This window comes from Antennarius striatus, chromosome 1, assembly GCF_040054535.1.
Source record: "Antennarius striatus isolate MH-2024 chromosome 1, ASM4005453v1, whole genome shotgun sequence".
Taxonomy (NCBI): Eukaryota; Metazoa; Chordata; class Actinopteri; order Lophiiformes; family Antennariidae; genus Antennarius; species Antennarius striatus.
Genome location: NC_090776.1, coordinates 16,025,718 through 16,039,711, shown reverse-complemented (window position 1 = coordinate 16,039,711; position 13,994 = coordinate 16,025,718). Strand labels below are relative to the sequence as shown.

The following is a 13,994-nucleotide window of genomic DNA, read 5'->3' as shown; positions in this document are numbered from 1 at the left end:
ATTAATTAGCATGAAATTTACAACATTTCCTGTTTTTTTTTCTCTACAGCCACTATGAGGTTGAGCAATTGGGTGACTGGTGCTGAAATCTGCTCTACACATTCATGGTCCCTGGAAGCTGAATTACAGTACTGCTATTGATCATCCACTGTGTGGTTTTTACAGAAACCTGCTGGGAAATTACCCCAAAGATACGTGAGAAACAAGACCTCACTTGGAGGAAATCACAAATAAAAGCATGTAGGTCAAACATGGCGTTATCAGAATATCTGATGTAACATTCACATCTGTAACAGGGCCACTTAGTGTTTAGTGCTAAGCATGAAGTGTTTGCATGTCGACATAGTGACTATTACACCTGCAAACATCACCATCCTAATAGTACAGTTAATATTTTAGCATGCTGTTGTTGATAGATAGATAGATAGATAGATAGATAGATAGATAGATAGATAGATAGATAGATAGATAGATAGATAGATAGATAGATAGATAGATAGATAGATAGATAGATAGATAGATAGATAGATAGATAGATAGATAGATAGATAGATAGATAGATAGATAGAACTGTGTTGCTTTTTGGTAATTTCCATTCTTTTATAGTGCAGACCTGCAGCTCCATTAATATGTTTCGTTTACATGTTTGTGTACACCTGCATTCCAGCTATACCACTGTCAGAAGGAGGCTGCACAAAGTAATTGAACTTCAGTAAACATGTGCACGTATGCACAGAGACACACTACAAGCACCATCCCTTTGAATGGTTCATGTTGCACTATGTCACGTCAGCTTCACACCGCAACACCAGCACATCAGTCAGGCCGTCCCTCAACAGAGAAGTTTGGCTCCGGCAGAGGTCTCACAGTCAGCAGTTGTTACCGTCACTCATTATCATCACAGCCTCCCACTGCACACACACACACACACACACACACACACACACACACACACACACACACACACACACACACACACATGCGCGCGCACACAGGCAAGCTGGAGCCTGTGCAAACACCCACACATGACCCCTGAGTGCATGCACACACCACTCGCCCACTGTCAGACGCGCGCACACAAAAGCACGCATGAGCTATGGAGCATGGGCAGCAGGGTCACCCTCGCGCCATGCTTCATAAAGGGCGCCGTTACAATAGGTTTACTGTTACTCTGATGACTGCTGGGATACATTATAACTGAATGTGCAGCCCGATCCTCCCCATTCCTCTCCATTTTTCACATGATGACAAGGAAGACTGAGACGGGACAGCATGTTATCAGAAGACGCCCCTGAAGGTGAGCTGATTCATTGCAGGGTTATTACATACCTTTATTTCTATGCATAATGTAATAATAATGAAAATGAAGAAGAGGAAGACTGTGATACATAGAGAGAGAGAGATTGACGAGTTCTAAGGAAATTTCCTGTGACACAGCTTTTGAATTTAAAGCCAAATTAGGTTAAAAAAAAAGCTGAGTAAAATCATTGCATAAGTTTGACACCAGTTTGACACAATGAGCATTTCTAATGACACTTAATGACAGCTCTTACAGGATGAGAATTCAACTGAACAAAATGAGACACTGACAAGTGTAATAAAAAAAAAATCTAATTACAGGCGAGGAGAAATGGGAAGGAAGTGAAAAGATGAGGGAAGATGAGAGGAGGAAATTGCAGGTAGACCGGAAGACAGAAATTAGAGGAATTTATCCAGAAGAGGTATGAAATGGAACTTTGTCACGGGTCAGACTCGACTTGGTGAAGTGGATTATAAAAACAGAGAACGCAGCAAAGAGGCTCTGTCACTGAAAGACGAAAGGAGAAGGAGGAGAAGAGAAGGCAGAGAGGGATTAGTATAAGAGGGGTGGTGGTGGGGTTCTGGTTTTTGGGTGACAGATGGGACTCACCCAGATCTAGTGGGGTGTGGCGGTGAATTGTGAGATTCTTGTGAGCAGGGATATTTGCACTGCAGCTGTCAATGACTCGACACCTACACAGTTCCACCCCCGGCCCTGGTATTACACTCGCAGACACTCAAGTCATATTTCATATCATGTGATCAGTTAACTTTATCTTGAGCCAAGGCGTTGAATTGAATGGAATGTTGTGGGACTTCAGACAATGATTCTTTCTCTCCTGTGGTTATTAATTAACAACTATACAGTTATGGTGTGAGGGCATACAGGTTGTGTTTCCTCAAGGTGTGGCCTGTCTCGATTTATTATTCTCCTTCAACCATAATTCAATGACTTAACATTTAAAAATGCCAGTGGAATAAATATTCGGACTCCTAATTTAAATAAAAATCTTGCTGTCATGACATATAAATTCACTAAATATATAGAACACCAATGGATCAAATAAAGCAAGTTTTGGCAGTAATACTTTTCCACAGTTTATTGTGCTTTTAGTGTAAACAAATCTTTTCTATTTTGTTCAACGTTCAACTGGAAAAGCAATTTTTACAGTTCAAATAAAGGATATTGAGGAAGAAAGTCAAATAATTCTGGAAAAGTACAGTCCTGAATTTGAGTATATTTTAAAAAATCTGTTTCTTTATATATTGCTGGAAAAATTATGGGACATTATTATTACGGACTATGCGGGTCATTTATTACCTTTAATGTTTTCCCGCCTCTCTTGCGCACCTGGACGGAAGCGAAAGAACGAAAAGGTGGCGCAGGTAACTGCAGCCTTCCTCCTCCTCCTCCTCCTCCTCCTCCTCCTCCTCCTCCTCCTCCTCCTGCCCGGCCAGGTATTGCGGTACGGAAGGACTCTCCTTCAGTCTGCTCTCTGCTGAACACAGCAGGCATGACGCTGGTTAAATATGAGAGAACCTGAACTATTCTTCTCGTCTGTCTTCTCTAATAGTAACCTCGAGAACTAATGGGGCTGATACTGCTGAGCCTGATCCTTCGGTACTGGATAAATAACGTGGAGGGTAAGTCGGACTTTCGGTTTAAAAAAAAAACCAAGGACAGCACGTTTTGTAAGGTGCAAACGGTCACTCTGGAGGTGATCAAAAAATGCTGTGTTTCTGTCTATCATGATAATTTTTTATGCTCTTTGACTTCAGTTTCTATCAAATCAAAAGAGCAATACAATAATTATATATAATATAAAATAGATATTTTATAAAATAAAATAAAATCTAATATAAAATCTGATATAATATAAAATATTATATGTTCTAAAATATTATATATTTTATTCATCTGTTCCAAAAACTTGACTCCTTAAATTTAAACACATTTACTGGAGATACCTTCATTGACTGGAGGAAAACCTGTCAGATATTGCCCTCCTGCTCTGATTGCACCTTGTGTTTCCATGTATCAGGATCATGTTCAGCTGGAAGCGCTGTGACCTGTGATGAGTGCCTGCAGCTCAGTTCTCACTGTGCCTGGTGCACACAGGAGGTAAGCAGGTGACACTGATGCACTGAAACATGCAGGATTCTGGACACGTGTGATGCAACGGAGGAAGACCGTAAAAAGATCATTTTTTGAGACTCTTTTCTTTCATCTCTCAGAATTTCACAGACTGGTTTTCAGTCAGTGAGAGATGTGACACACTGGACATCTTACTAGATAAAGGATGTGCCAGGAGTCAGCTGGAGTTCCCCATTTCCAAAAACCAAATCTTGCAGGATAGCCCACTTGGGAAGAAGACTGGAAATGTCAATAGCACTCAGATTTCACCACAGAAAATGGCACTAAAGCTGCGACCTGGTATGCAACCTGAGGACATTTTGGTTCTTTGGCTTTTAGATGGAAATAAAGTGTTGATTCTGTGTTTGCACAGGTAGTCAGGTGAGTTTTCAGGTCAAGATTCAGCACACAGAGGACTATCCTGTGGATCTTTATTACCTGATGGACCTGTCAGCATCCATGTTTGATGATCTGGAGAAAATCAAAGACCTGGGGTCCACTCTATCTAAAGAGATGGCCAATCTCACCAGTAAATTTAGAATGGGCTTTGGCTCCTTTGTGGAGAAGCCCACCCTGCCTTTCATTAAGATTACAGAGACAGAGCTGGACAACCCCTGCAGGTACCGAGATTTCAAAAGTGTGTTCTTTACTGATGCATGTTTGAGGACTAAAATCTTCAGTAGTATCATTTGGATCTCAGACTTTCTCATTTTTCAACTTATTGTTTTCGTCTTCTACTTCCAGTGGCATAGCTCGAGACTTAAACTGCTTGCCAACCTTTGGATATAAACACGTCTTGTCTCTGACGAGTGATACAGACAAGTTCAATGAGATCATCGCGATGCAGCGTGTATCTGCAAATATCGACGTGCCAGAGTGCGGTTTCGATGCCATCATGCAGGCAACGGTTTGTGGGGTAAGATCTGGCCTCTAAAATTTTAGATTCTAAGTCTGCATTGATGTAGCAGTTGTCCTGTTTCTATATAAAAAACTCACATCTTCTGATAGGACAAGATAGGCTGGAGGAATGACTCGATGCGTTTGTTGGTCTTCGTCAGTGATGCTGACTCACACTTTGGAATGGACAGTAAAATGGCAGGCATTGTGATTCCCAACGATGGACAGTGCCATCTGGATGCCAACAATGAGTATGCCATGTCCACAGTGTTGGTACGTTGATGTAGTTCTGGCCTTTGTGTTATAGAGTAAAGTTTGTGAGCTTTGATTTCTCTCATTTAATCCCGATTCTGATTTTGACTCACTTATGATTCCTTTATGAGGAATCATCGCTGCTTGGCAGAGAATTCACTATTAATCACCGGTGGCATGTCTACATTTCCTTTCCAGGAGTATCCAACTCTTGGACAGCTGATGGATAAGGTGGTGGAGAACAATATCTTACTGATATTTGCTGTGACAGAAAAACAAGAGCGTATCTATAAGGTAATCAATCCAGAAACACATTCATCTGTGTGTTGATCAAACAATGATGCTGATTGTGTGAGCATAGTGTTTACCGAAGACTGTGTATTTATTCATGGAGCCACAATGTCATCAAACCTGTTCAAACTAGCCTTCATTTCTTCATCATTCTTTTGCCTACCTGAGCCAAGTCTGCCCACATTTGTAACAGTATTTGCCACCTACCTGGGTTTTTTTTTTGTTTTCTCCCAGAACTACGCAGATCTCATACCTGGAGCCACTGTTGGAGTGTTGGCGGCAGATTCGAGGAATGTCTTGGAATTGATCGTAACGGCATACAAAGTAAATGAACTGTATTGTGATTCTGTGTTTGCAGGTGCTGCTACTGAAGAAATAGACTAAGACCACCTTCAAATGATAAAAACAGTTCAGCTGTTCTCATTTTTTTCGTAACTTTATGTGGCCTCATATCATTTGAGGTTTAGTTTTAACCACAGATGGAAATAAAACCTTGATGAATCAGTTCACTCACAAACGATAGACTATCTGTGTCCTCTCTGCTCTCATACTTTCTTTCACTACGTTTTTCCCTCTGCCGCCCACTGCTGTGCATCAGCATGTCTGACGGCAAGTTGCTGCTTGCCTCGGCTGTTTGATGTCCTGGCCCCTCTGACTGTGACTTGGTCTTTCTTTCCGGGCCGCTCATTCTCTCTCTCTCTCTCCCTCCCTCTCTCTACTTGACTGCTACCTCTCTGCACTCGATGTCCTTTTCCTGTATCCCGATGGCGGCGACGAATGGTGGCGAGTCCTTTCATTTCTCTGCCACTTACGTCGCCGACACCTCGTTTTAGTCCCTACCATGTTAATTAGGCTGAAGAGAGGAGTTCTTGTTGCTGAAAAGAGGCATATTCAGTGATAAAAGCCAGATGATTAGTATTTATATATCCCTGCAGTTTTAGATGAGTGTTTGCTGCTTAGCGGATTGATGCTTTTAATGTCCCACTTTAACCGCCTCTCTACTTTATCCTCTGAATAACACCTTTGAATATGTTTTGCGTACTTTACTTCAATCCGACTTCAGATTGGTGTATCCTATAAACATCCCCCTGTTTCTCCTCCTTAGCAACGCTGAAGGCACATTACAATTAAAGGCCTACAGGAAGCACACAATTAACCCTCTGTTTGCACCCAGACGGTCCGTCAGAGAGTTCATTACTCAAACCCAGCCTTTCTTCCAGCTGAGGTTAGCTGTCAGTTTTTCCTCAGGTGCTTTTGTGTAGCCTAGCACACCTGGCGTGATGACTCACTCATAAAGACTAGATCTGAGGTTTCGAACAGTCTCAGTACGATTTTACGGGTCATTGCAGAGTGAAAGTGTAGTTTCACTTAAATCCATCTTTTTGATAAAAATCAGTGTATTGATTTGATTGCTGTTCAGGTTATTTCTATCCATTTTGTTCAGTACCATGTGCATGCTGTCAATTTGATTTATGCACTGATATATTTATGCTGGGTTTTCCAGGAACTGCGTTCAGAGATTGAACTTGAGGTCCTCGGAGAGACAGAGGAGCTACAGATGTCCTTTACAGCCATTTGCCCAAACGGGACTGTCCTCCCTGATCTAAAACGCTGCTCCAACATCAAACCTGGAGAGACGGTCAGTTGTTCCAAAATGCTTTGAAGTAAGCTCTGAACATTAGAATTTTTTTGTTAAACGCAAAATCAGTCATGCTGAGGACCAGCACTGAGCCCACATACATTTGTCTGGTGTCCACAGTCCGGTTTATTTAGCAGTCGCTTCGCTACTTGCCCCTAAACGGGACGCTTTCAATGGTGCCCTGCTTGAGTGTTGTTGTTTTTTTAGTTTGTGTGTTTTTTTGTTGTGCTTTTTGTGAAAAAGCAAACCTATTCGTCTATCGTCCTCCCTAATTTGTTAATGGCAGAGGTAAAAAAAAATCTTAAAAGACATTATGAACAAGACTTTTTTGTTTTTAACTGGGAAGACAAAAAAAACCTTCTAGGCAACTTATAAAAACACTTTTAAATGGGTATGGTCCTTTTCTGACAGAATACTGCATCTATTGTTCCTCATGAAAGACTTGGTGGACAATTAGAATGCATCTCAGCATCAGTCAGTCTCATCAGAAATGCTCCCTCGTGTATGTAAGCCTTCAAGTATAGTTACAACATTATATGACACCATGTCTTAACAATTATTCAGGCATAGAGTAAGTCCTGGAAAATACAATTCTGAAACCATATCCTCCATCTGAGCATTAGCAGCTGTAAATGCTATTTCAGTTTCATCCCTTTTGAGGTGTGAAAGAGCACTATCTTGTATTTCCAGCTCTTCTAAATTCATTTTTAGAGAATTTGGAACCGCTGCAGCTACTGCTTGTCTTCTTTTAACGTGAAAGGCTGAATATGGTTTTTTAAATCTTGGTCACATGAACAGAAAAAAAAAAGATGACCTCGTGTAGTAGGAAATAAAAATAACATGTGTTTTAAATTCTTGCATTATAATGATAAAGTTGCTGATACGTCATATTTCCATGCTTGTAGCAAAAGCACTAACAGGACAGAAACCTAAATGATTTTGTTCGGCTTTGCATTTTCTTACTTTTTGTCTCTCTTTTACAAAAATCACACAAAATTAATTTTAATAATATTTTTAATAAGCAGCCAGATATTGATATTTGTAACAAATGTTCCTCAAGGATTGGTCAGTATATGTTAGAATAATATGTGTTTTGATCTATTGTTTTCCATTTTTGGAAAACAATAGAGCTTTGTCCTAATTTCATCACTGTTGTCCAACTCCTGGGACATCGTCTATTCTGCTCAGGTAGTATTCAACGTGTCCATGGCGCTCTCAGAATGCCTGTCGGGCATCCGGCACTTCTCCTTTAAACCGGTGGGCCTGCAGGACAGCTTGGAGGTAGAACTGGAGTCTCTCTGCTCGTGTGACTGTCGTCAGCCGCCCGACGCAAACAACAGCCGGTGCACTGAGGACCAGGGTGCTCTCCGTTGCGGCGTGTGCGTGTGCCAGCCGGGCTTCCTCGGAGCTGAGTGTGAATGCAGCGAGGAAAGTGCTGTGTTGAGCAACTGCCTCGCAAACAACGAGTCCGAGATATGCAGTGGTCAAGGGCAGTGCTACTGCGGCCAGTGTGTGTGTCATTCGTCCAGTTTTGGACGCATCTATGGACCTTATTGTCAGTGTGACAATTACTCGTGTGTCCGCTTCCGTGGGGAGCTTTGTGGAGGTGAGTGGGACATGGATGTCATAAATTGTTCATGTGTTTGTGCATAAAGTCTGGTTTTAGTGACTTTGTGCTTGCAGGCCATGGCGTCTGTGACTGTGGAGAGTGTCACTGCGACACCGGCTGGACAGGGGACTATTGTAACTGCAGCACCAGCACTGAGGCTTGTCTGTCCGACGATGGCATCCTTTGCAGCGACCGGGGTAGATGCGAATGTGGTCACTGCGTGTGCTCCATACCTGGAGCATCTGGGGACATGTGTGAAAAGTGTCCGACATGCGGAGACACCTGCATTTCTGCGAGGTGAGATGAATTAATGTAGCAGTTTTAGAATGATGTAACGTCGAATGTTTTCTGTGTACTGCTTGGTTCTTTACCTGAATGCAATATGATGCTCTCGCCTCACACCGCATTATCCGTCTGCTCCTTTGAATCCAGACCTATCATGTTCCATACCCTTGTTCACATGTGTCTACACCTTCCATGTGACATCAAAAGAGATCTCATGTCTCAACACCACACTAGGAGATTTCCTTTCGCCATTGTAAAGCAGCTGTCAGGGATAGTGCTATTCGATACCACTGTTACAGCAAAGACAGGTGATAGAGAGCGAGTGAAGCCTTGAGAAAACGGTGATAAGTGACCAACTTTGATTTCTTTGAACTGACACTCACGACAAGCCTCAGTAAGCTTTAGCTTCCAAAGAGGTACTATATCACACAAGTGATTCTAGGGTCACATCTTCCACTCAGTTCCCATGCATGGAACAATCTGTTTACAATCTATTGCAAATGCTTGATAGTAGTTGTTGCTGCTATGAACGGCCCAACCCTTTATTAGGTTTAGGGGGCAATCACATTTTCACGCAGGACCATTAGGTAGGACTGCATTTTGTGTTCACTTGTGTTGTCTTTGACTAATATTTAAATTTGTTGGATGAAACCTTTAAGTGTGATAAACATGCAAAGACATCAGGAAGGGGGCAATCACTTTTTTACACCACTGTAAATACACAGTATGTATTAGTTCTGTTTTGGCCTCTGTTTCATGTCATTCTTCCTCTTGTCTCACTCTGCACTGACATTTAAGCACAAATATATTATATGTAGGTAAAAAACTAAAAATAAAATTTTAATAATGACAGTAATGTGGAAGCATCGTGTACTATAGATGACATGTGCATTGGAATTATGTGGTTCTGACTTTCTCCTCACTATCTATGCCAATTCCATCCTTTCCTCTTTCTTTCTCTTCCACCTCTCTTTAATTCTTTCTCAGAATGGTATGATAATGATCCTAATGATAAGTAGTTATTTTTTTAATGGCGCTGAGATGAATGTAGGTGTGTTCATCACCTCTAAGGAAAACCTGATCCTTTGGTTTTCCACTCGTTTTGCCACCAGGGCCTGTGTTGAGTGTCACCTGGAAGATAAAGAGGATGATGAGTTGTTGTGCGATCAAAAATGCAGCATCCCTAAAATTTCCATCGACACGACAGCAGGTAAATGATTCCTATCTGTACCTGTTCTAGCAATGCTATGGAATTTTGTAATTTTAAACAAGTACAAGTAGGAACTTGATGCTTCTAATACATTTTCACTAGTATGCTTTTGGATCTGTTTCATGTCTTGTCGGGTATTACAGTTCATGCAGTACAACATGTAAAATAACTTCCTGAAAGTAGAATCTAGCTTTCTTGTTCAAGACAGGAAAACCAGTTGTTCCTCACAAGCAACATTTACTCTACTTTTGCAAAGATGAAGTTTTTCAAAATCCTGTTGGGAACCTTTCAAATGCAAAACTGCCATCCGCGACTACTTGCTGCTGGTTAATCTGGTTTGGTGTTTTGATCACATACAGTCACTGTCAAATTTAAATAAATGTGGGGGTTGCTTGGAAGAGATTGTCATCAAAGAATTTTCAACAGTTCTTGACTTGTTATAACACAGATGCCACTAAATTATCTGTCTGAAGGAACATCAGGCAGGATTTATGGGAGGATGCAAGTTGGTATTAACAAGGCGGTGGCATTGGTCAATAGATACCGTGCAATAATATTCAAGACATCTAAATTGAAAGGGACCCTCGACCTCAGTCAAATCAAACGAGGCTGTATACAGGATCCATGTAGACATTTAGACTACATTAATATACACACATTGGATGACCTCTTACCTGTACAGTAAATGCTTGTTATTGTTGTCGCTTGTCCTCTGAACGTAGTGCTTTTGATAGTGGTATCAACATTGGAGCATGGTAACTTTCCCCATGGGTCAGAGATTTCGAGGAATGCTGACCAGGATCGACTCAAGTGTCTCTGTGGCCCACTAGACCCTCGTCTCTAACACAACACTACCAATGTCCATTCATCAGCACCAGACAATGGGGAACATATTATTTACCTTGTCGTGCAGACAGAGCTTTTGTAGAGCATGTGAACAGGCAAAGGACTTTGTTCTCCTTTATGGAAGAGACTTTAAACTCACTATGCTTGTGCCACCTGAGAGGTATATCTGATTATTGCAGAGGATTTTCAGGCTTCAGATATTAAATACAATGGGCTGGCCCGCACACACACATGCATATACATCAGATTGTAGTCTTTGATATGGAAATCAGACTGACAGCACAACTGAAGCAAGGATCCTTTTACGTTCTTTGCACAAACTAGAAATGGAAGATGATGCACTTTCCATGTCTACATCACTGTGAGAAATGAATGTGGACGTTCTAACTTCCCCTCAGATAATAAGACCCCTTCAATGCAATGTACGTTGCTGACGGAGAACGAGTGCTGGATTTCCTTTAACGTTGTGGGAGGCGAGATGGGAATCACCGCCTACGATCTCCAGATGTATGGTAGGTTTCACAGAACAGAGAAAGCAGACGAGACAAAAGAAGATACTAGTTTGAGCCTCACCTCAACTTCTCTCCTGTCTCAGGTTGCCCGGAGCCTCCCAACATCTATATGATCATTCTGGGGGTCTCCCTGTCCGTAGTGTGCATTGGCCTGATCCTGCTTGGAGTGTGGAAGGTGTTGGTTTCAGTTCACGACCGTAAAGAGGTAGCCAAATTCGAAGCCGAGAGGTCAAAGGCAAAATGGCAGTCGGTAAGACCTTGATGTATTTTAACACATAATGATGGTAATAGTCTATTCTTTTACTTTAATTGTCTTTAAATCTTGTGAAAACAGGAAAAAGCAACAACTAGCCAGTCAAAGACCTACTGTACATCACTGTCAGAAATCTGTTTGTAAAACATCAAAAACTAAATACTCTGAAAACCAACGTACAGTATATCGCTCAACAACAAAAATAAAGCATCTTAATCTAAATCAATCTAAATCCCAAATCTATTTTACATGAAGAAGCATTGTTATTCCTCACAATATTTGAATATATGGGGTTTCCCTCAGGAACACTGCATTCTTTCAGGAGACAACACTAATTTTTCTAGCAACACACCCATCATAATTGTTTTCTCTATCTAATTACACCCTTTATTACTAATGATTTATTGCCTAAGGTAATGAATTATTTTTGAACAAAGTTCCTTTAGGAAGAGATAGTACTTGAACAGCCTTAGAAAGTAGCAGAGATGTGAAGAAAGTAGTTTTGGATCAACTTTATTGAATACTCTCCTGATAAGGGTCAGTTTTTGTCGATGAACAATGCTATATTCCTTGCTCCTCATTGACGACTTGACCTATCATTTTATGGTTCCATTTTCTTAAACAGTGGTTCCACAAAGTGTGTAAACAACAACAATTGAAATAAAAAATATGCACAAAATGAAAAGTGTGAAAAACATAAATCAATCCGCCACAGAATGGAACTATTTGCTCATCCGCTGTTGCAGAAGTGTGCTGAAGGAGATCAGTTTGTCTGTCACATGCATCAAGTCTTGACTCACTTAAACAATTAGATTCCTCAGAAAGCATCAAAGGCCTTGAGTGGGATTGTGTCACAGAAACGTATCCCTCTAATCTCTTCGTTTTAGAGACTAGCAACAGCCATGTCTGCAGAACTGTAAACATTAGCATCCTCATGTAGCACAAGGGTCAGTCTCACCCATCCTCTTCCAGTTGTCTCCATATTTACCAAACCCTCTGAATTTGTCATCTTCAGGATGTCTGTAAAGAGTCCGTCATTCAGGTCATGGTAGATCAATGTGGGGAATAAAAGATTTCTTAATGCTCTTAAATAATAATTTTTTTTAACATGTCTGAAAAAATAAACTTAATAAATAAATAATTAAGCTTTTGTATCTTTATTTAACCTGAAGACACACAAGGGTACAAGTATAAATTAACTATATTCATTATTGTTCTGTGGTTTAGTTAAGGCTGATTAAAACTGCGCCGTAAGTTGTGTCACAAAATCATTGCAAGAATAGGAAGAGCAATGACCATAAAGAATAAATAGAGAAAAAGCCACTAGATAAACTAATAAAAATACAGGCTGGTACTGTATTTGTTTAATACCCTAGTCCTAATGTTTAGGTGGCAATATTAAGGGCATTTGTTCCATTGTTGATTATTTGAACATATTCATGAATGTTAACCATTTTGTGCTTGTGTCTTTTCTTTTGTCCCACTCCAGGGGACGAACCCTCTGTTCAGAAGCTCAACATCAACATTCAAAAATGTTACTTACAAGAACACGCAGAGAGAAAAGATTTTTACACTAGATCACTACTGATGATAAACTGGGGGCTATGCAAACCAACATCTGAGTGCACTTCAAAATCTATGCGTGTGTGTGTGTGGTTCTGTGTGTGTGTGTTTGGGTATGTGTGATTGTTTGCATGATTGTGAATGGGAGAAAGGAGATTTATTACTGGAATTAGTTTTATGCCTGCATTTCTGTGTTGAGTTAAACGTGTTTGAACACAGTAGACAAGACTGTGAACAGATTGAACTCATGATGAATTTTCCTGCTGTAAACATGCACTGCCAACATCCTACTGCTCTGTCCTGTTGTGTGATCCTACAAACACATGTTTGTCTACTGTAACATGCAGCGTGGAAAGGAGTCTACACTATGAGTGGTCTACTACTGAAAAAACCTTGTTTATTTTAATGACTGTAAATATACCAGTGGATGATTATGATGAGCTCTAAAATATGTTGTTTACTTGTTGATATTGTAAAGCAAGACTGAGCCTACAGTGTTGATAATTTAGATTTTAGTGACATGGCACATAAATAAAGCTGGATTTCGAGTTATTCTTGATTACATTTAGCATTTTAGCTTATTCTACACAGAAAAAATCCTTTGTGAGATTTACCTCATTTATTGTAGGTTTGTTTTTCAAAATCTCTATATTTTTAAGTTAGATTTACTTATATTTTCCAAGTTGATTGTGATCTATTTGGGGAATTTTATACTGTATTTACATTATTGTATTTGCTTTCAATTTAAAATCACTGATTCACCTTTTGCCAGTGGGAGCACTCAGAGGAATCCATACAGACATACAAGAACTTGAAAAGTCTAACACTCCGGGTTCTTGCCCCACTGCAAGAACTTTCTTGCAGTGGGGCAACAATGCACATAACATTTTTTTAAGTACCGTACTGGAAATTACTTTGTCTTAACTGAGGGTGGTGCATTTTAATGTGTTTGAAAAAAACTAATATAAAAATGGAGTTTAATACTAGACTAATTGTTTTAAAACATGTAACATTTACAAAGGGCCAGAATAAGTTTTCAGCAATGAAATTCAAATCCTCAAACAGATATTGATCAGAACAAATGTGCTCAGGGTGATAAATTACTGTCATAATGGAACTTTAGTTTGGGATTTCAATTTATATACTTTCATTCCAAGAAAAACAAGGTGACGTTTAAACTACAGACGGACTTTATTGACCCTGC

General features: G+C 40.3%; 1 protein-coding gene across 4 annotated transcripts; it reads left to right on the top strand.

The window, feature by feature from the left end:
- The first annotated feature begins 1,160 nt into the window (after positions 1-1,160).
- Positions 1,161-13,082, top strand: itgb6 (integrin, beta 6). 4 transcript variants are annotated; one of them, XM_068305924.1, is made up of 16 exons: positions 1,161-1,297; positions 2,874-2,943; positions 3,342-3,421; positions 3,535-3,733; positions 3,807-4,053; positions 4,178-4,349; positions 4,442-4,603; positions 4,781-4,876; positions 5,108-5,197; positions 6,378-6,512; positions 7,701-8,118; positions 8,196-8,418; positions 9,519-9,616; positions 10,861-10,974; positions 11,058-11,224; positions 12,717-13,082. In XM_068305924.1, exons 2-16 carry the CDS (start codon positions 2,889-2,891, stop codon positions 12,813-12,815), a joined length of 2,355 nt encoding a protein of 784 aa, XP_068162025.1. In that variant the 5' UTR covers positions 1,161-1,297; positions 2,874-2,888; the 3' UTR covers positions 12,816-13,082. The 4 variants fall into 4 exon arrangements, 3 of the variants coding, with proteins under 3 accessions (XP_068162025.1, XP_068161943.1, XP_068162146.1); XM_068305842.1 differs by lacking the exon at positions 1,161-1,297 and having other exon boundaries at positions 2,802-2,943; XR_011034095.1 differs by lacking the exons at positions 1,161-1,297; positions 12,717-13,082 and having other exon boundaries at positions 2,802-2,943; positions 8,179-8,418; positions 11,058-11,197.
- The last annotated feature ends 912 nt before the right edge of the window (positions 13,083-13,994 follow it).

What these genes read in the sequence shown, in the direction of transcription:
- itgb6 (XM_068305924.1), top strand. Translation starts at nt 2,889, where the DNA reads ATGGGGCTGATACTGCTGAGCCTGATCCTTCGGTACTGGATAAATAAC. An exon ending in CTGGATAAATAACGTGGAGG is followed by an intron (nt 2,944 to 3,341) that starts GTAAGTCGGACT and finishes TCCATGTATCAG; the next exon opens with GATCATGTTCAGCTGGAAGC. An exon ending in CTACGATCTCCAGATGTATG is followed by an intron (nt 10,975 to 11,057) that starts GTAGGTTTCACA and finishes CTCCTGTCTCAG; the next exon opens with GTTGCCCGGAGCCTCCCAAC.